At 40.3% G+C, this 21,623-nt stretch overlaps 1 protein-coding gene across 2 annotated transcripts in view; it reads right to left on the minus strand.

Moving 5' to 3' along the window:
- The window catches only part of RAB1A (RAB1A, member RAS oncogene family), a 38,827-nt gene extending 23,889 nt beyond the window's left edge, over positions 1 to 14,938 (minus strand). Inside the window, exon 1 of one of the 2 annotated variants that reach the window (XM_008147540.3) lies at positions 14,586 to 14,938. In XM_008147540.3, coding sequence (XP_008145762.1) covers positions 14,586 to 14,608 — 23 coding nt within the window. In that variant the 5' untranslated portion in view covers positions 14,609 to 14,938. The remainder of the gene's footprint in view (positions 1 to 14,585) is intronic. The other variant, XM_008147539.3, reaches the window with a different exon arrangement.
- Positions 14,939 to 21,623: the final 6,685 nt, after the last annotated feature.

Below are 21,623 nucleotides of genomic sequence, written 5' to 3' on the forward strand. Positions count from 1 at the left end.
AAGGACAGCCTTGAGCCACAGATGTTGCCCAAGGTAGCATCATTACCTCAAAGAGCAATTTCTCTATTTAAGAGTAATCATAAGGATGGAAAAAACATGAATGTTTCCTAATTATTACAAATTACATTATGGTTTCAAGAAAATAATAGTTGGAAGCATTTCAGATCTTGCAAACCAGCCATTTTGCCAGTTTGGCTCAAATATCCGCATAAAAATTCCCTACAGGTTTGGGGAGAAATAGTCAGTTTTTTAAAATATATTTTATTGGTTTTTTTACAGAGAGGAAGAGAGAGGGATAGAGAGTTAGAAACATCAATGAGAGAGAAACATCGATCAGCTGCCTCTTGCACAGCCCCTACTGGGGATGTGCCCGCAACCAAGGTACATGACCTTGACCGGAATCGAACCTGGGACCCTTGAGTCCGCAGGCCGACGCTCTATCCACTGAGCCAAACCGGTTTCGGCCAATAGTCAGTTTTTTAAAATCATCTTTTTCGATTACCACATTCTCTTAAAATGTTAAAGTGTTATTTGAAATTAATTTATGAGTTTTTACGAGTTTATGATGATATAAGGTTCACAGCCATTATACATAATTTGAAGAGTTGAGTTCTCTTCTTTACAATGAGATAATTAGTACTAAACAAGACTCTAGTTAGCACAGGTTTGAACTGCACAGGTCCATTTTCACACGGGTTTTTTAAATCTACATTGTCCATGGGTCAACAGCTGAGAATCTGCAATATGCAGAGGATTCACTTAAGTTATATGCAGATTTTATACTGTGCCATTGGTTCAAGGGTCAACTGTATTTTGTTCTCTCCCAAACCATTACTAACATGACAAGAGACATGAAGAAAGGCAAACAAAGTCAAACTCACAAACTTCTTTCCTTTATTGAATATACACACCAAGAGAATGTTACTTGCATTGGGACATTTTAAATAACCTATTACTGTAGCAGCTTATTTCTAAACTATTAATATACTGAATGTTTGAGACAATTCAGATTTGAGATTGCTTAGAGATATTTCTGTAATTATAATTTACGGAACAGAACCAGCAAAAATGTTGACAGACAATATGCAAATCTAAAATTAGAAACTACAAGGTCAGAATTTTGGTACAAAGATTCAAGAATACTATAGCAAATGGTCAGACTGTATTTTTTCTTTATTTTCCAAGAATCTGGAATCAGGCCCGGCAGGCGTGGCTCAGTAGTTGAGGGTCGACCTATGAACCAGGAGGTCATGGTTCAATTCCAGGGCACATACCCAGGTTTTTAGTCTAAAATATAATTTTGCTAGATCAGAAATCTATAGTTACAATTGTAATCACCATTCTCATATATTAGATTATCCTAGTAAATCCTATCCACTGCTCCCAAATCTGAAATTCCTCTGGTCATTTTCATGTCTAGTCTATATAATAAAAGCCTAAGTGACCTTTACGGCGGAACAACCAAAACGACCGGGCACTATGATACCCACTGACCACCAGGGGGCAGACGCTCAATGCAGGAGCTGCCCCCTGGAGGTCAGTGCGCTCCCACAGGGGGAGTACTGCTTAACCAGATGCCGGGCTCACTGCTGGCAAGCACAGTGATGGTGGCAGGAGCCTCTCCCACCTCCTCGGCAGTGCTAAGGAGCAGCGAGTGGAGTGGTAAGGAGTGAAGCAGGTGGGTGGTAAGGAGTGAGGGCTCCCAGACTGCAAGAGGGATGTCCACCTGCCGGGAGTGAGCCTAAGCCAGCAGGCGGACATCCCCCAAGGGGTTCCGGACTGCAAGAGGACACAGGCCAGGCTGAGAGACACCCTGCCCGCCCCCCCTCCACCCCCCAGCTGCCCAGTGCATGAATTTCATGCACCAGGCCTCTAGTTTGCTATAACCCTTCATACTCTATCCCCCTAAGTAGTCTGGAATCTATTCCCCCACTCTTATGTTTGACATAACTATCTGTGAAGGTAAACTGACTTACTCATCTGTGTATCCAAAATCTAGCACTATGTCTTTTACTAAGCATGTGCTAAGAGATCAGAGGACATTCTAATTTTGCATTTTAATCAGCCTTTTTCATTGTGAGATACAAATAACTATATATGGCCATCTCTGATTAACATTTGGGGCAAAATACTAGAGGGAAAAAAATGGATGGGAACATGGCATGTTAAAATACGGGAGCCAACCTGAAATTTCTCTAAATGGCCAAAGCAAAACAATATAAGCCACAAAGTAAACAACCACATGCTATAATCCAAGCAATACAATAGATATTCATGAGTTTATATGGGTATAAATAAATAAATGAGAGAGAAGACACAAATTTTCTTTATAGGAGGATTCCAAATAATACATGTAGAAGAAATGAGAGAAATAGAAAATCACCACATCATCACAATAATAACTATGACACGCAAGATCCACAAATGAAAGCTAAAATTAATGGATGCAACTTTTTTTTAAATATATATGTGTGTATATACATATATATTTTATTATTGATTTCAGAGAAGAAGGAAGAGGGAGAGAGAAACAGAAAGATCAATGATGGGGCACGCTAAAAGAGGTCAATGGTGGGGAGGAAGAAGACATATGTAATACATTCAACAATAAAGATTAAAAAAACAAACATCAATGATGAGAGAGAATCATTGATAGGCTGTCTCCTGCACATCCCCCACTGGGGATTGAGCCCACAACCCGGGCATGTGCCCAGACCGGGATCAAAATGTGACCTCCTGGTTCACAGGTTGACAACCACTGAGCCACATCGGCTGAGCAATGGATGAAACTTTTAAAGAAGAAACAAGTTATTTGCATGGCCTCAAATATGTCCCCCAAAATATTTATTGCTGCGGTAATTTTAACACATGCTCTCAAATTCTTTAAACCAGGCGTCCTCAAACTACAGCCCGCGGGCCACATGCGGGTGTTTTTGCCGTTTTGTTTTTTTACTTCAAAATAAGGTATGTGCAGTGTGCAAGGAATTTGTTCATAGTTTTTTTTTTAAACTATAGTCCGGCCCTCCAACAGTCTGAGGGACAGTGAACTGGCCCCCTGTTTAAAAAGTTTGAGGACCCCTGCTTTAAACACTCCTCCCTCTAGGAGATGGAGCTTATTAATTCTCTTCCCTTGAGTGTGGGCTCCTAATGACTGCTTTCTAACAGAGTATGGAAAGAAAAAATAGTTAACTTCATAATGGGAGAAACCTGACAGATACAACCTTAACTAGGTGATCAAAGGGAACATCACCAGCTCGGTTTGTTGGAGCATCATCTTATGCACCAAAGCAAAGGGTGGTGGGTTGGATCCCTGGTCAGGGCACGTATAGGAGGCAACCAATCAACGTTTCTCCCTCCCTCTCTCTCTCTAAAATCAAAAAATGTATCCTCAGCCCAGCTGGCATGGCTCAGTGATTGAATGTCAACCTATGTAACAGGAGTTCACAGTTCGATTCCATCAGGGCACATTCCTGGCTCGATCCTCAGTAGGGAGTGTGCAGGAGGCAGCCAATTAATGATTCTCTCTCATCATTAATATTTCTCTCTCTCTCCCTCTCCTCTCTGTCCTTCTTCCTTCCTCTCTGAAATCAATAAAAATTTATTTTAAAAACAAACAAAAAAACATATGGAGTGTTTAGTGATTTAAAAAATTTACTAAAACAGATTTTGGTTCAAAATTTTTTAGGTAAAATGCTTTCCTTTTCTTTAAGTTACCATACTGCATAATATATGAAGCAGGGGATAAATCTGCTTTCTGAATCTAAAATGCTACTGGGAATTCTAAAATCTCAAAAGAGAAAGTTATGTGAAGCACTGTTATGTGAAAAGATTATAGAACACTTTATTTAGTATAACCATTTTTGTTTTTAAAAAATTGTGTACACACATAAAACATTTGGAAAAAATTGACACTTCTAAATTATAGTATTACAATTGATTGATATTTTTCTTTATATATTTTTTTAAAAAATATTTTTATTGACAGAGAGGAAGAGAGAGGGATAGAGAGCTAGAAACATCCATGAGAAACATCGATCAGCTGCCTCCTGCACCCCGCTTCCACTGGGGATGTGCCCGCAACCAGGTACATGCCCTTGACCGGAATCGACCTGGGACCCTTGAGTCCGCAGGCCAACGCTCTATCCACTGAGCCAAACCGGTTTCGGCAAAAAACATTTTTTTAATGAGAGCGTTTGTTCAATGACTTAACACCCTTACAAGTTCATTCAGCTCACCTGCCATAACACAAGTGATTTCTAGGTAGGTAGAGTAGGTCAAGGTTGTAAGCAGATAGCACTGGCACATTTCCAATACAGCCACAACTATAACTTTTTGGATTAAATGAGAATTATTTTTCTTATTTTATGCAATAAAATTTGGATTATTAGACATAATTCACAGGTCAGTGAATATTTTACAAGAGAAAGTTGACGGGCATTAACACAACTTTCAACATTCCACCCTTTGAAAAGATATACCAAGTAAGAAAAGATAGTCCAGCCGGTGTGGTTCAGTGGTTGAGCATCACCTTATGAACCAGTTCAATTCAATTCTCAGTCAGGGTACATACCCGGGGTGCGGCTCAATCCCCTGTGTGTGTGTGTGTCGGGGTGTGTGTGTGTGTACAAGGCAGCCGAACAATGATTCTCATCATTGATGTTTCTATCTCTCTTTCCCTCTCCCTTACAATAAATCCTATATAATAATCCTATATAATAACGAGCTAATTTGCTAATTAGACCGAACAACAGAACGACTGTCCGGACAAAGCCAGGGCTGTTAGGGCCGTACGAGGCAGCCGGGACTGTGAGGACCGAGCCCCTGGCACAAATTTTGTGCATTAGGCCTCTAGTTTATTATAATGAAACAAAGCAAAAAAGACAAAAGTAAAACAGAAGATGACTATAAATAATGTCTAGTCATCTAATCAAACACTAGCCCCAAAATACAAATTTTCTAATATCAGTTATAAGTATACCTTTAAGGCCCTAGCCAGTTTGGCTCAGTGGACAGAGCATCAGCCTGTGGACTGAAGAGTCCTGTGTTCGATTCCAGTCAGGGGTTGCAGGCTCAATCCCCAGTGTGGGATGTACAGGAGGCAGCCAATTAATGATTCTCTCTTATCATTGATATTTCTCTCGCTCTCTCCCTCTTCCTCTCTGAAATCAATAAAAATATATATATTTTTTAAAAGTATACCTTTAAAAGGGCCTGCTATTTTTAAAAGTTCAATGGAAACTAAAATTTGTTCTCTGTCATCTAGAACCAATTTACCTGCATGATAGGAACCATGTTATTTTACCTTTTATTAATGTCATACTTGGAAACAGCCTAAAACTAGATTCACATCAAATTTAAAACAAAATCATGTTTATGATATTAATGTATAGTGGCCAAATAAACTTTAATTCACTATTAAACTACACATTATTTTATTAGCCTTTGGGATATGGAATAACTAATAAAAATTGCAATAATTGTGTCTAACATCAACTTTTCTTTTTCACTCACTTTATCCTCTACAGAACACAATTCAAAATTGACCATCAGGATAGAGGAGAGGCAAGAACTTTTAGTTACTTCATATGTTTTTATATTGTCTGAATTTTATAGAGCACATATTAGTTTTATGGTTAAATAAAAGTAAATAAACCTTCAGCTATGGACAAAAGCAGCCTGTTAATCAAAATAAATAGTCAGAATAATCAATTGCCAAATTTAAGGAAAGAGCCAAACAATTTTTTAAAAACTATTCCCATAATCAACCCCTACAACTACATGTTTTTCTTTGATATTTGGAGACAATATATTAATTCTCCAGGTTCCATTTTATCTGTTTAGAATAGTGTTCCAAAAATTCAAAATGGGACTCTGAAAATGAGGGTAATTTTGATAGTACTGAAAGAAGTGGCAAGTCATGCAAAAAGACAATGACTAGATGGTCTTACAAGCTACATACCAAATATTTGCTGAGAAACATACCAAGGAAGAGGTGTAAATGTCCTCTACCTCTTTACCATTCAAATCCTGCATGGTTTTAAAGCTGAAAAGACCTGCATTTGAATTCAAGTACCATTGCATACTAGCCATGATTGAGGTAAGGCACTCACCAATTTCCTCATCTGTGAAAAGATTCTATTAGAACCCTCTACCACCCAATTGGGCTTCTTGTCGGGATTAGAAATAATGCCTCGAAAACCTCTAGCACAGTGCGTGGCACATTATAGAAGCATAATAAGCGGTAATTACTATTCACTTTCCTTCATCCATCCTAACCACAAGGAAACTTAATGAAAGCTTTAAGAGCTATGGACAAAAACTTTGAAGCTATTCATCTTCTGTTCAGAAGATGGATGACAAAGTATCACAACTTACCAACTAATAGTTATAGGTACTATGATCATACTGGTCACGACTCCCAAAATCTAGAAACACTATAGTAGCATGGTCTGCAGCAAGTGTGCCCTCTTCAGCAAAAGAAAGGCAGTTCTCTGCTTTACTTGCTTTACTCACAGAAAGACAACCATGACTTCTAAGGCCCCAAATAAACAAATAAGGATAGTCATGAGGACAGAAAAACTGAGGATAAAATAATTAACTTCAAGCCTAAACTAGTTTTAAATATCAACCCAAAACAAGATATGAAGGACAAAAATCAAAGGTCCATTTATATGTAACTCACAAACCCTTTTTAACATTTTAAAAAGACCTCTCTGATCATGAATTTTAAAAGTAATTGACCACAAAAATGTTAGTTTCCTAATTAACTGGCTTAAATTTTAAATTCTCAGAAGTTAAGCACACATTGTAAAACTGGAAACAGCATATCTGGACTGTGAATTCACAGGTCTTTGAGTTAAAATTTCAATTCTGTTTACTCAGAATGCCCTTTGGGCAAGCCATTTAATTCTTCCTCTTTTTCCTCATTCTTTCATGGAATTAAGGGAAATAATGTACATACATAATTTTCTGGCTGCTGGTAGGAACTCAAATTGTTAGTTGTTGACCTCATGCCAGAACTAGTTAGCATCAAGGGTCTGGACAGTCCTCCTCAGTGCTCTATTCCTTTCCAACTAAATCAAACATAACTAAAACTTTGTTAAAAAAAAAATCATAAGCCCCTCCAAATCTTTTGCACTGTCTATCCTGCGATCCTAATTCTTTAAAAGTACCACAAGATTTCATTTGTGTTAATACTGTTACATTGATTATGCCTGTTTGAACACGAGTCATCTTCTTAACTAATTGGCAAACACCTAGGAGCAGAGTTCATATTTCATAATTAAAAAACAAAAACAGAAAAACTCCTCAACTCCTAGCATGCTCTAACTGATGACAGAGAAAGAAAGGGCTGGCTGTTTTCTTTATCAAGCCTTTTTTCAAGGTGAAATTAGCTGTGGGTGTGTACACATATGTATGTATACATATACTTTCACTGGAAGATTTTACAAGTCTGTACTGAAAAAACTGTTAAAGCAGACAAGATCATGGAACTACCTGCTTTTACACATATTCTAACATCCATCCCTTAATAGAATGAACATGTCAAATAATGTCTGTATAGTACTGTACAGTTTACTCTTGAGAATCAGAACTCAGGTAGAACTAATCACATTTTATAAAGGAACAGGCTCAAAGGCATAAATGACTTGTATGAAGTAAGTGACAGTCTGAACTTAATCCCAGGGTTTACAACTCCAAATGGTATATTCTTTTATCATACTGCATTCCATCAACGACTTATTTTATATAGAGATTATAAAAATGTAATATATTAAGTCCTATATGTAAAACCTATCAGAATGATCAAAGCATCTATGAACTAGCACGCTGGACTTGACCAAATATAAAGAAAAGTATGGCCCAGCATGGCTCAGTGGTTTAACTTCGACCTATGAACCAAGAGGTCATGGTTCGATTCCTGACCAGAGCACATCCCTGGGTTGTGGGTTCAATCCCCAGTCGGAGACATGCTAATAGATGTTTCTCTCTCACATTGACGTTTCTCTCTCTCTCTTCCTTCCTTTCTCTATAAAATCAATAAAAGCATACTTTTTAAAAAGTTAACTTAGAACATCTGTGTTAGTAAATAATTTAGCTCAACTCAAAAGATCATGGTAAATTTTGGAGTTCAGACTTCATTAGCTTTAGTAAGCAATGAACACAAATGTTATTCATGAGAACAGGTGCTAGCCACCAATCTACATGATGTATTATTTCACAAAGTTGCTTCAAATGTCCTTTTATAAACCTAGCTATTTAAATATTTTTATAAGTTCCACCTAATCCACATAAGACTATATTACACATGGCTAGGCATTTATCTAAACTACAACCATATGAACTTTAAAGTAGTAAAGACACTAGAGATGACCTATTATTGTTCTTAATGTGAAAGCTAATGTTCTGTGAACTCAAGTGTGCCTTTGTTTCAAGACTCTTAGAACACTTCATTTATTAGTAACTTAATGAGGAGCATAAAGGTAAGCATTTAAAAAAAAAGGAAAAGAATCGAGGTCAAGGTTCAATTCCCAGTCATGGCACATGCCCAGGTTGCGGCTGGATCCCCAGTGGGGGGCATGCAGGAGGCAGCCGATCAGTGATTCTCTGACTTCACTGATGTTTCTCTCTCTCTCCTCCTTTCCTATCTGAAATCAATAAAAGTTTTTTTAAATAAAATTTAAAAATTTTTTAAAAGGAAGAGAAGAAAAGCATAGACTAGGTCATCAAAATAAAGCCATGCCCAAACAAGTCTCACATTTTAAAACTAGTACTTTAGAATACCAGATTTAAAGTTAAACTTTTGTCACTCAGGTCTCCACATTTTAAAAGAATGGTAGTAAACATTCTCTTTTCTGTTTCCAATCTCCTAAATCAGGCATTCGTAACTTGAGGTTCATGAATAGGCTCAGTCAGGTGAACAGGTTGCAACTTTATGCAAAATACAATGAGTATGTATGCATATAGGCAGCAGGCCCACAGGGTACATCAAATACTCCTAAGAGTACATGACCAGCCCTAACTGGTTTGGCTCAGTGGATAGAGCGTCGGCCTGCAGAATGAAGGGTCCCAGGTTCGATTCAGGTCAAGTGCATGTACTTTGGTTGCAGGCACATCCCCAGTGGGGGTGTGCAGGAGGCAGCTGATAGATGTTTCTCTCTCATCCGATGTTTCCAACTCTATTTCTAACTCTATCCCTCTCCCTCCCTCCCTGTAAAAAATCAATAAAATATATATTTTTTAAAAAGAGTACATGACCATAAATTGGTTAAGAATAACTACTGTACTGAATCAAGTTACTAGAAAACACCTAGGCAGAATGAAAAGGACAAAGGATAATTCCACTTAAGTTATATTGTTATTCAAAAGAAATACATTCAGACAAGTTAAATCCATCACTAAATTTATTTGTAAAGCTCACAACCTGAGGTACAGACCCTAGCCAAGCGACTAGCACAAAAAGTAAGCACTGATTAAACAGTAGCTATTATTATTTAAAAATATCTCCAAAAACTGGTTCCTCTTCTGAGCAAAGGCACTCACACTTTACCTGTCACAATTAGGAATCTACAAACATAGAATACAGTAAACTTAATTGGAACCTATCACAACCATGAATTTAATAAAGCAGGGTGTTCTGACCAACTGAAGCAACCTGTACCAAGAAAAACATCCATTTCCTACTACTTTGTATGTTACTTCTTCACATGTTTAATTAAGTCAGTCAACAAACTAACAAACACTTGTTCTCCAGCTTCTTAAGGCCTTAGGACTACGCACCCCCCCACGCCCCCCGCCCCCAAATATTCCACCATTACCCTTTTATAACCTGAGACACTCACAGGGTTCCACAGAAAAGCCAAGCCCTAGACTTTCTTCCCTAAATTCTATTTCAGACACACACATACACACACACACACACACACACACACACACACACACACACACACAGAGGCAATCTAGGCCCCACCCTCTACAGGAAAACAGTGGAACAATCTTGACCTCTCCCTCTCCCTGTAAGACTTTTTTTTTAAGTGTAGGCATTTTGCCTAAATCTCAAAACTCCAAAATGTAGTCCAGAGAGTAGTAAAACTGATAAGCTACACATCTAAACTATTTCATGCACTGTCATCCTACACCCATTTTTTTATTTCTCTTCACCTTAAAGTATTTTTTAACAAATCTTTAAAAATCTCAAAACCTTAAAAAGCATCTTATTTAACCCATTTTCACATTAGGAAAAAGAATAGATAACATTAGCAAAAGGAAGCTATTCTTAACAGTCAAAAACAAAACTTAACAACTGCAATTAGTAAAATCATCATCTAAGTACAGTCAAAAGTTCCCAAGGAGAGAAAACACACACAACACAGCCAAAGGATTGCTAGTAGGACGTGAATATAACAAGATTTTAGCTCATAGGTAAATTACTAAGATTGCTTCCAGAATAAAAAACAACTTAAGCCCTAGCCAGTTTGGTTAAGTGGAAAGAGCGTCAGCCTGCGGACTGAAAGGTCCCAGGTTCGATTCCAGTCAAGGGCACATGCCAGGGTTGCAGGCTTGATCCCCATTCGGGGGTGTGCAGAAAGCAGCAGGTCAATGTTTCTCTCTCAGCATTGATGTCTCTCTCGAGAGCCCTCTCCCTTCTTCTCTGAAATCAATAAAGATATATTAAAATAAATAAATAAATGATCCTACAAGATCATCCACTGACACAAAACTCTTAAGATGTATTTTGTGAAGATTCTATATAGCTACTGGAAACTTACATTACCCAAAGAATTACATATGTTGATTCTCTACAGACATTAAGAAATCATGTTGATAGTGAAAATACTGGTTATTTTTCTTCTCTAAACTTTTCTGAATTTTTCAAACTTCTACCAACACTACCAAAAGTCAAGACAACCAACAAAATAACCACTTACTTTTAGATTTTCAGCTTTTCTAATAAAAAAATTCTAACTAAAAATTATAGGAAAGCCAGTAATGATATATACTCATTAGTGAAAAATACTGATAGATGAAACCTAATTAACCTGCTTTTACTTTCAAATCCTTAACTTAAAAGATAGATTTATTCAGCCCAGCTGGTGTGGCTCAATGGTTGAGCTTTGACCCATGAACCAAGAGGTCGAAGATCAGGCCATATACCAGGGGTTGCAGCTCATTCCTCAGTAGGGGGCCTATAGGAGGCAGCCAATTGATGTTTCTCTCTCATCAATGTTTCTATCTCTCTCCCCTCTTCTCTATAAAATCAATAAAAATATGTATTTAAAAAAAGATTTATTCAAAGCATAGTGCTGACAAAAAAAAAAAAGTCATATGTTTCTTGAGTCTTCCATGACAGATGAGCAACGTTTGAAAGAATGATTAAATCTTGAGCCATGATCTCAATATCATCTGGAGTCATGATTTTAAAAAGCAAATAAAAACTAAAAACAAGCTAACTACTATAAACATTTTTCTGCAATTAACTGGTATATTCATGATAGGTACTTTATTCTTAACACATTCCTTATAGATGAAGCAGCCAAAATGATTTTATTGACACTAAAAAGCCCACTAGAAGCTAATGGATTAGGAAAAATATTTCTGGCATGAGAATAATGTTAAATATTTCTTAACCAGTGTGCTGAAATAATCACTGCCTGCTTCACTACCTAACTCAGGAAATCAAAATCTTTCTTCAGATCTCAAAAAAAAAAAAAAAAAAAAAAAAGAAAGCTCTGATACTATCCATCTACTTTTCCACTGTTCAGATTCCACTTCCAGTTGCTTTTTGTTTTTGTTTGTACTTGAAATTCAAGTGAGTCAGTTATTACCCTTAATTTCTACCACAAAGATAACTCAGGGTTGTCAATTCTCCCAAACCAGACAAATAACATGGAAAGGAGTCAAAGGCACAGCTTAAAATTTAATCAGTGATTGATACAGTTAGTTCTTATTCTTACTCTAAAACCAAAAGCTTACAACTTGAAAATTATAAAATAAAAGAGCTCAGTAATAAAACTTTACCAACAAGTAATTTTATGTCAACCAATACAAATCTTAATTTAAGAAAAAAACGTAAGACTTTAAAAATTTAGAACAAAGTGTTTAAGTAAATGGACCTGGGTGGAGGTGATAAAAGGACTGTTTCCTTTTTTTCTCTATTTGCCATTTTTTTCTAATTACTTTTATAACAAATTTCATTAAAGACAAAGGAAACTGCTCAAGTCAGATTGCTAAAAATCTGCCTGCTAGTTGCCTTTGTGATCCTCCATAATAAAATATCCATCACTTCCTCTGACCTCAAGTAATTTTTACGGATGCTTTTCCAAAAACTCCTAGATTATTTTACTAGACACAATATAGAATATAAATACAGTAGGCCAGGTAATAGCATACTTGATGCCAGAAAAATATAAACATGGTTTCTGGGTTTGGTTCTGTTGAGGTCATTAATCCAGAGAATGAAAAGGAAGGATAATTTGGCACCATATTTAAGAATTACTATCCTTGCTGTTTATTCTCCTTCCTTCTTACCCCTTGAAAAATCCAAAACAATTGCTAATAATTCCTGAACAGGTCTCTTGCCTACAAAGCCTTCCTGAACCCAACTAGCCTACTACAACCCTCTAACCTCCTCTGAAATTTTGTTGTTCCAATCCAACCTGCTATATCTATGGGTATTTGACATACATACAACCTATTCTCTATATTTCATTATTAGCTCCTTGGGAGTAAGGATTACATTCCTAAATCCTAGAACTACTAGAATGTCTTACATGATAGTGATGTACACCACTTAGTGTGCTCTTAGTTTTCCAAATTCTTTTATATACACTTGAACCTCACAACTACTCCTATTACCCTATTTTTAAGGAGAAACAAATTCAGAGGCTAAATAATTTGTCATGGTTCTATTAAATTAATCTCCAAAATCTATTTACAGCAGTAAATATATGTAGCAAATATAAGAAACCACCTGAACACAAGAGATTTACAAACCTCAGAAAGTGGCAAATCCATGTACTTTACTGTTGCCAGGAAAACTACTAACTAACCTCAAGTTCAACTCTGCCCAACTATGCAAAACAAACTTTGTCCTTGGAGCCCTTTATGAAGATATTTAAAAACTGCCAACATAGCAAATATGGCACTATGAGAACACTATCCTCAACTTCTTAAAAGTTTATAGTATTTTAATAAAATACTATGGCTTCTGTTTAGTACAAAAAGTTTATAGTATTTTAATAAAATACTATGGCTTCTGTTTCAGCATCAAACCACAATATTACAAAACTTGAAGTCAGAATGCATTTTGCAAGAACCATGTGACACACATATGACAGTCAGCTAAACTGATGGGTGGACCTTGAAGGGAAAATGTCTAATTGACCAAAGCAGCAAATAAACTCAACTTCTAGAACAAATACTGACTTTTGCTGTAAAGACAAAAACAAAAAAAGTTCTCCCTGTCCCCCAAAGCCTCCTGACACTGAAGAGGAATACCAATTAAATCTCCTCCAATTATTCATTAATTTATAGATACAAACTGGAGGAGGATTTTGTTAAGGGCCATGAAGAGAGCCCAAACAAAGTCTTCCCAAGGAAAGTGAACAGCAGTTCCTAGGAAAAGTGCCAGGTGTGTCACATCTGCTGTGGTGACTTCTTGAGTAAGCAAGAAAAAAGAAATGCATTAACTTTTCATGACACGTCATGGAACCTCATTCCCTATCTGCAAACATTCAAGTAGGTAATCCAAAACCTACAGATCTAGCATAGGGACCCATTCAGTTTCTCTTTCAACTTCACAGCAAAGTCTTCCTTTAATTTGGTAATAATCAGATACATGTTCCTAAGATTAGTCTTTCTCTTTCTTGACCTACACAACACAAAATGACTTTAAGTGTCCTCTAAAAAAAAAAAAAAAAAAAAAAGATCCCTAGGCTTTTTAGGAAGGCAGTGGCGAATTCTTAAAGAACTCCAGGAAATAACTAAAAAAAGACAACTAAAAAATTTTAAAACGCTTCTCACCATCAATCCCACTCAGCCCTGAAAAACATCCACGTTACCGGCAACCTGGCTGAGAAGGTGGAAAAGAGAGCCAACAAACTCAAGATTTACAAGTAACCGGGTCTCCACCCAGGCGATTCTGACAGCTCCGCAGAGTGCGGGCGCAGGGTCTGACAGTGGCCCCCGCGAGCGCTCGCCCACCTGCCCTCTCCCCTGAAAAACAGACCTTCGAAAGTCACAGCCTCCCAGAGAAGTTACCCCTTCCCTCCGCCCCAACACCGACTCCCAAACGCCCCACCCCTCTCAGCCGACAGTTCCTCCGCACCAGTCCGACCCCCGGGCCTCCACCCGGACCGGGTCCAGGCCCGGGCGGCTCGCCCCTCCAGCCCGACCCCTCCCCGAGGCCGCCCCTCCTCCGTCAGACAATGGGGCCCGACTCCCAGCCGCCGGCCTCTCCTCCCGCCCCATCACCCTCATCTCACCCCGGCCGAGGCCCCCAACCCCCTCCCCGGCCCTCCTCGCCCCCTTCAAGCCTTCCAGAGCTAGCCCACCGACCCAGCCGACCGGTGCTCTCCTGCACTCACTATTCGGGATTCATGCTGGACATGTCACTGCAGCCGCCGCCGCCGCCACCGCCGCCCTTGCTGCTGCAGCCGCCGACCTGACTCTCCGCGCCGCCCCGGGTAGTCGGAGAGGAATGAGATAGGCTGTTCCGGGAGATCAAACGTCTTCCCCCACTCCGTCCCCTTAGAACACAATCAGCAGCCGCCGCCACTCAGCTATCGCTTCCACCCAAAATGGCCGCCGGCGAACCAGGAAATAGGGAAGCCTGAGACGGAGGGGCCTTTACATAGCCCAGAGGCGGCCGCACCGCGTGGCATGCCGGGAGAGAGTGTTGCTAGCACTTCTGTGGGCGCTGGAGACTGACGGTGCGGCTGGGAGGCCGGGACTCACCTTCCCGCCAAGCCCCGCGCTCCTGGCGCATGCGTACTTGCGGGGCTGTCTCCCGCCCCATTCCCCACTCCCTCACCGCCGCCCTCCGCTCCTCCCTGCGCCCCTCCCCGCTGACTCGCTGGCTAGGACTTTGCTCGGACTCCCCCTGGCGGATTGGCTGAGGCCGAGCGGCCCTGGTGATGTCATCAGTGAGACGTGGCAGCCGGGAAAGTCAGCACCCCAGAAGGGAGGAGGGGAGGGGGGAGGGGAGGGGCAGTAGGCGGTGCTGGCGGCGGGCGGAGAATGGGGGTGGGGGCAGTTCTAGGGACTCTGCTTGGGGAAGAGAGAGGGGTTGGAACCCGAGGGACGGCTGGAGTGCGGAGGCGGGGAGGGGAGGGGAGGGGAAGGGGAGGGGAAGGGGCTGAAGGACGTTCGCGGCTGGTCCTGCGTCCCGTGCGCCTTTTGCTGGCTTCAGCCTTCATGCTGGTCCCAGGACGTCCCTCTAAGGACGGAAAAGGAATCAGGGGGCCTCTGCTGAAAACGGCGTCTCTGGGAAACACGAAGCCATTCTTTCAGTTTCCCTCCTCCCTCACGTTACTGGCACTATTATTTTCTTTTTTTCGTTTCTTACTATGCCCTTTGATCCCTGCTCTGATCTCCGCTGCCTGGATACTGCCGTAACCTCCAAGCAGCCGAACTACTTCTATCTTCTCTGTTCCAGGCCATGTCCACACACAGCCAGATTTATCTTCCTGGAACAGCGCTGCCATTACGACTCCACAACTTTCAATGGCTTCACATTCCGTGGACGGGACACGGAATTAACAAAAATTGCAAGATGTTCCTGTCCCGGTCTCAGCCTTCAAGTTGAATTGTGCTTATTTTTAGTTGAAACTCCCGGGGTAGTACTAACACATATTTTGGTCTTAACAGCTCTCTTTAATCAGCTCGGGAATTTAAATCACTAAACTTTAACATACTATCTTGAGTTATTTCATTACAAAGGGCATAGTACAATATATTGTCCAAAGTTTATCTTCCAACTTGTTCTAAGAACCAAGAAAATTATCTCCCAAGAGTGATTGCAAAATAACTTTAAATTCCCGTGACACCAAAATAAGGAAAGAAGGCTGTTCTTATTTTTACCCATTTACCAACTACACCCCTTAACCCTAAATTCCACCATGTGCCTTAGTTGACAACCTCATTAAACAGCACTTTAGAGTTCCTTCGAATCATATTGGCTACTGAAATGAATATGGTCACCATACCAGAAGCACCCTGAATGGACCAATGATAGACTTCAAAAAAGTGTTGACTACCCCAGTCTCCTATCCTTTCTTATATATTGTAATTTCACAAATGGAACGCTCAGAAAAATCTTTGAAGAACTCATTTTGACCCAAAAATACAATTTTTAACCTGTCCCTCCCCTTGGAGGTATACCCCTAAATTTCCTTGAATTGCCTATTTCCTTTCCCAACAAAGAAATACCTCCTAATAACTTTTAACTTAAGTGAGAATGTAGTTGTAAGAATTAGATTAAAACAGATCAGAGCAGGGATCAAAGGGAATAATAAAGCACTTGGTAAATTAATTACTTTTCCCTTCCCTTAACTTCCCTGAAACTTATAAGTGTATTTGCTGTATACCAAGGACAGAACACCTCAGACCTTACAGTGTTGTCATATGCAAAGAGATCAGTGGCAGCTTATGTCTAGATGTTTAAGAGTAGCTACTTTTATACTTCAGATTAATAACTCAGAATCATTCATTAAACTAGCATGAGCCCTGTTGGTTGCCCTATTGGTGAATCAGAACTCTTCTAGAGCGATGTGTCCATTTGTTCTTTGGGTCATTCTTTTCTTCCTTCCTTTCTTCTTTCCTTTTCATTTTATTCCCTTTTTCTTTTATCAAATAGTTATGACCTGACACATAATAAATGTGTTTGGAACTTGTGCTTGGAACCACGAGGAATACAAGGGTGAAGAACTACAGCTCTCTGTCTGCAAGGAGATTATACAACCAAATGATAGAAAGATGTGTACACAAAACAAGGTCTACAGGGGCAAATAAAACAATTAGATTAAATTATATGAGGTGTGTAGGGACAGAAATCAAATCCGTGATTGCCAGGAACTAGAAGTGGGAGGAAGGAACTATCTACAAAGAGACAGAAAGGAACTTTGTGTGATGGAAATACAGTAGCTACACACATTTTGTATTGCACTGGCACCTCTAACTGCCATGTTGTTCAAGGGTTAACTGTACTCTATATCATCATTGTGGTGATGGTTAGTTATACCTGTTATAAACCCGACATTCAAAAATGATATAAGGTGAAAATACAGAGGAGGGAAACAATTCCAACTCAAATTATTGGGAATGCTTTTATTAAGGAAATGATATTTGAATTAGGCTTTGAAAGAGATTAATAGTTTGATCACTGGCAAAACGGAGAAGAGGGAGCGATTTATCAAAAGAATATGAGCATAACCCTAAAAGTGTAAAGATACACATGAGTTTAAGTAATAGTTCCATGGAAGATGAGGTGGCAGACATTGAGGTTAAGATGAGAGCGTGGGGCGTCCTAGCCGGTTTGGCTCAGTGGATAGAGTGTGGGCCTGCGTTCCATTCTGATCAAGGGCACATGCCTGGGTTGCTGGCTCGATCTCTCATCATTGATGTTTCTCTCTCCCTCTCTCTGAAAACAGTAAAAATAATTATTTAAAAAAAAAAAAAAAAGATGAGAGCATGGGGAACCCCAAATGCCTGCTGAGAAGTTTTACCTTTATTCAGTAGGCAGTAGAGTCAGAAGTTCTGAGAAGAGTGAGGTAATCAGCTCAGTGTTTTAAAAGTAGCACCTTGGAGGTAGGGAGATTAGTTAAAAGGTAATTAGATTCGTTTAGGCAAGAAATGATGAGTCCTGACCTACAGCAATTGCATCAAGAATGGAAAGGAGATTCCAGGGAGGAGGAGATAGAATCTGAAGGTAGAGGGGGAAGGGAGGTACTAAAAGTGACTCAGAGATACTGTATCCTGTTTACCTGCCAGCTTGGTAACCAAGGCCCCAACCAAGTCAGAGAACAGGGGAGGAGGGAGGTGGAATGGGGTAAAAATGGAGGTAGACTGGCAGTGCTATGCAGTTCAAAGTCAGGGTTAAAGCTGCCCTGGTGTGGAAGTACTAGAGTATAGCCATGCTTAACAAAGGGATATGTTCTGAGAAATGTTGTCTTTAGGTGATTTTATCATTGCATAAACATCATATAGAGTGCTCTTATACAAACCTAGATGGTAGGTCCTACTACACACTTGGCTATATGGCATAGCCTATTATTACTCCTAGGCTACAAGTCGGCACAGCTTGTTACTATACGAAGCAACATGAGATTAAATAAAACATAAGCAAAAATGATAGAATCAAGAGACTTGTCAACACAAGATGTATGAGGCTGCTGCTAACGTAACAGCATACTGTTTTATAAAACTCTAAATAACAAAGGTATACTATAATAAATGCACAAACCAGCCATAGTCATTTATCATCATTATCAAGTTTTATGTATTAAGACAGGAGTGGTGGGAAAAAAAGGTGTTATGTACTGTATGTAACTATATATGCTATACTTTTATATGACTGGCAGCTCAGTAGGATTGTTTACACCAGCATCACCACAAACTAGTGAGTAATGTGTTGCACCTTAACTTTATGAAGGCTACGGCATCACTACACCATAGGAATTTTTCAGCTCTATTATAATTTTATTAGAGGCCTGGTGCATGGATTCGTGCACCTGTGGGGTCCCTTGGCCTGGCCTGCACCCTCTTGCAATCCGGGACCCCTCGGGATGTTGGACTGCTGATTTTGGCCCAATCCCTGCAGGCCAAATCCATGCACCGGCCTCCAGTACTCATACAAGATCTTTGGTTAATCTCTTCCTGCCCGCTCCCCTCCCCCCTTCCCTCTGAGATTCATCAGTCTGTTACATGTTTCCATGCCTGTGTGTTGAGCATCATAGCTACCAATCAAATGGTCGAACGGTCGAACGGTTACTTAGGCTTTTATTATATATAGACTAGAGGCCCAGTGCACTTGGTGGGGGGGTCCCTCAGCCCAGCCTGTGCCCTCTCACAGTACAGGACCCCTCGGGGGATGTCCGCCTGCCAGCTTAGGCGGACATTTCCTGAGGGGTCCTTATCATTGCCTCAGAGGCGGAAGGTGCTCCCGCCACCCCCACTGCGATCTCCAGCTGTGAGCCCGGCTTCTGACTGAGTGGCACTCCCCCTGTGGAGCGAACTGACTACCAGGGGGCAGCTCCTGCATTGAGCATCTGCCCCCTGGTGGTCAGTGCACGTCATAGCGACTGGTAGTTCTGCCGTTTGGTCGATTTGCATATTAGGGTTTTATTATATAGGATTGGATCACCATCATATATATAGTCTATCATTGACTAAGTCATTAAGTAGCTCATGACTGTACCTGAAATTGTCCCCTTTCTTTAAAAAAACAACACTATTGTTGATAGTACTACAAACATCTCCCATCCCCCCTTAATCCTCTTCCACCCCCCTCTGCCCAGCCCCTACCCAACCCCCACCCACCCACCCATCCACCCAGGTCTTCACTACCCTATTGCTGGTGTCCATGGGCTTTGCATATAAGTGTGTAAGTTCTTTTCACTGCCTTAACTTCTCCCCTTCCTGAATCAACACACAACACAGAAGACTGTCAATGACAGAGAAAACCAGAAGTTAGTTAAAACAGAATGGATTCAGTAATGACTATTACCATAGGGGAAAAGGCCTGATGTGACCTGAATTTAACATCACTAAAACCAAAGACAGACTTTGTCAAAGCTGGGGTGTGCTAAGGAAAAGGCTCTGAAGAGTGTTAAGGGGGTTGGTTGGTCCATGTGAGGAGGCCAACTGGGTTTGTTAATTGGCATTTAACTGGAAGACAAACTTTTTGCATTTTTTTTTTAGAGCAACTCATCACAGGCTCTTTTTGCATCTTTATGACAGGAGGCAGTGATGCAAGTAAGAGCCCTGGGCTGGGAATGAGTTATCTCCTGAATGTTTGCATTTCAAAAAGAAAGCAGCAAAAGATTTATAATTGCAAGCTTTCAAAAGTAACTGCTCAAAGAGGGGGTTCTGGGGCCTACCTTCCTAACACCAGGTTTTGGCTGGAACAAATAGTAATTTCTCCAGGCAGCACTGAGCTTTCCCAGGCAGGCATTTTAAGGGGTGGGGAGGGGCCCTGGGGTTATCCTAAAGCTGTGGCCTTGAGCTGTTAGAAACTACAGTGGAACCTCGGTTCTCAAACTTTAATTCATTCCAGAGGCCTGTTTGAGAAGCGATTTGTTATAATATATAATATTATAATATAATAATATAAATTGAATTAATCTGTTCCAGACGCTCCAAATGATTCCTTGTTTGAACCTTTTTTTATGTACTGCACATGTCTAATATACTGTTAACCTATAAACAAACACTTCTCTTTTTAAATTAAAGAACCATCTCCTACTAGCCCTAAATCAGTGGTGGGCAAACCGAGGCTCGAAAGCTACATGTGGCTCTTTGGCCCCTTGAGTGTTCTAACGCCACTTCTTCAAAATAGACTCGCCCAGGCCGAAAACCGACTTCTGTGCATGGGCCACGAAGTTTCAGTCGCACTGTACGTGCGCGCCACATGGTATTTTGTGGAAGAGCCACACTCAAGGGGCCAAAGAGCCACATGTGGCTCGAGAGCCGCGGTTTGCCGACCACTGCCCTAAATGAATCATTTTCAGCACCTGGTCAGCATTCATTTCAGGAGCATCTTTCAAGAGGTCAGCTGCAACATCTTCGCTTTTTCACATAACGTTGCCGCCAAAATGCTATCACCAGCTAACTGCTTTCTGTTTATCCAAATCAACAACATTTTTTCTATCTCTTCAATTGCCTGGGGTTGTTGTTTCATGAGCACTTTCACACCCTTAGCCACATCAGCATTCTTTTCATTGTTGTTGTTAATCCTCACCTGAGGATATTTTTTCCATTGATTTTTAGAGAGATCCATGTGAGAGAGACACGTGGATTGGTTGCCTCCTGCATGTACCCTGATTGGGGCCCAGGATGGAACCTGAAACCCAGGTATGTGGCCTTAACCAGGAATGGAACCTAAAAGTCTTCCATGCATGGATGGATATTCTAACCACTGAGAAACACTGGCAAGGGCCACATCAGTTTTTAAAAAATATATATTTTTTTGTTGATTTCAGAGAGGAAGGGAGAAGGAGAGAGAAAGAAACATCAATGATGGGAGAGAATCATTAATTGGCTGCCTCCTCCACATCCCACACTGGGGATGGAGCCGGCAGCCTGGGCATGTGCCCTGAGCAGGAATCGAACCATGACCTCCTGGTTCATAGGTTGACACTCAATCACTGAGCCTTGCCAACTGGGCCACATTATCATTCTTGATGGCCTCTTTATGTTTTAAAATTGTGCTAATCATTCATTTTCCCAGCGATAAAAGCACACACACACACACACACACACACACACACACACACACACACAGAAAAAAACCCACAAAAATATTCACAGCACAATTTCCTGAGATGTTAACAACACAAGGTTTAGTGGTAAACCTCATACTCATGCATTCTCTCCTTTGTTTGTGGCCTGAGAGACATTTTTTATCA

Source organism: Eptesicus fuscus, chromosome 16 (assembly GCF_027574615.1).
Source record: "Eptesicus fuscus isolate TK198812 chromosome 16, DD_ASM_mEF_20220401, whole genome shotgun sequence".
Classification (NCBI taxonomy): domain Eukaryota; kingdom Metazoa; phylum Chordata; class Mammalia; order Chiroptera; family Vespertilionidae; genus Eptesicus; species Eptesicus fuscus.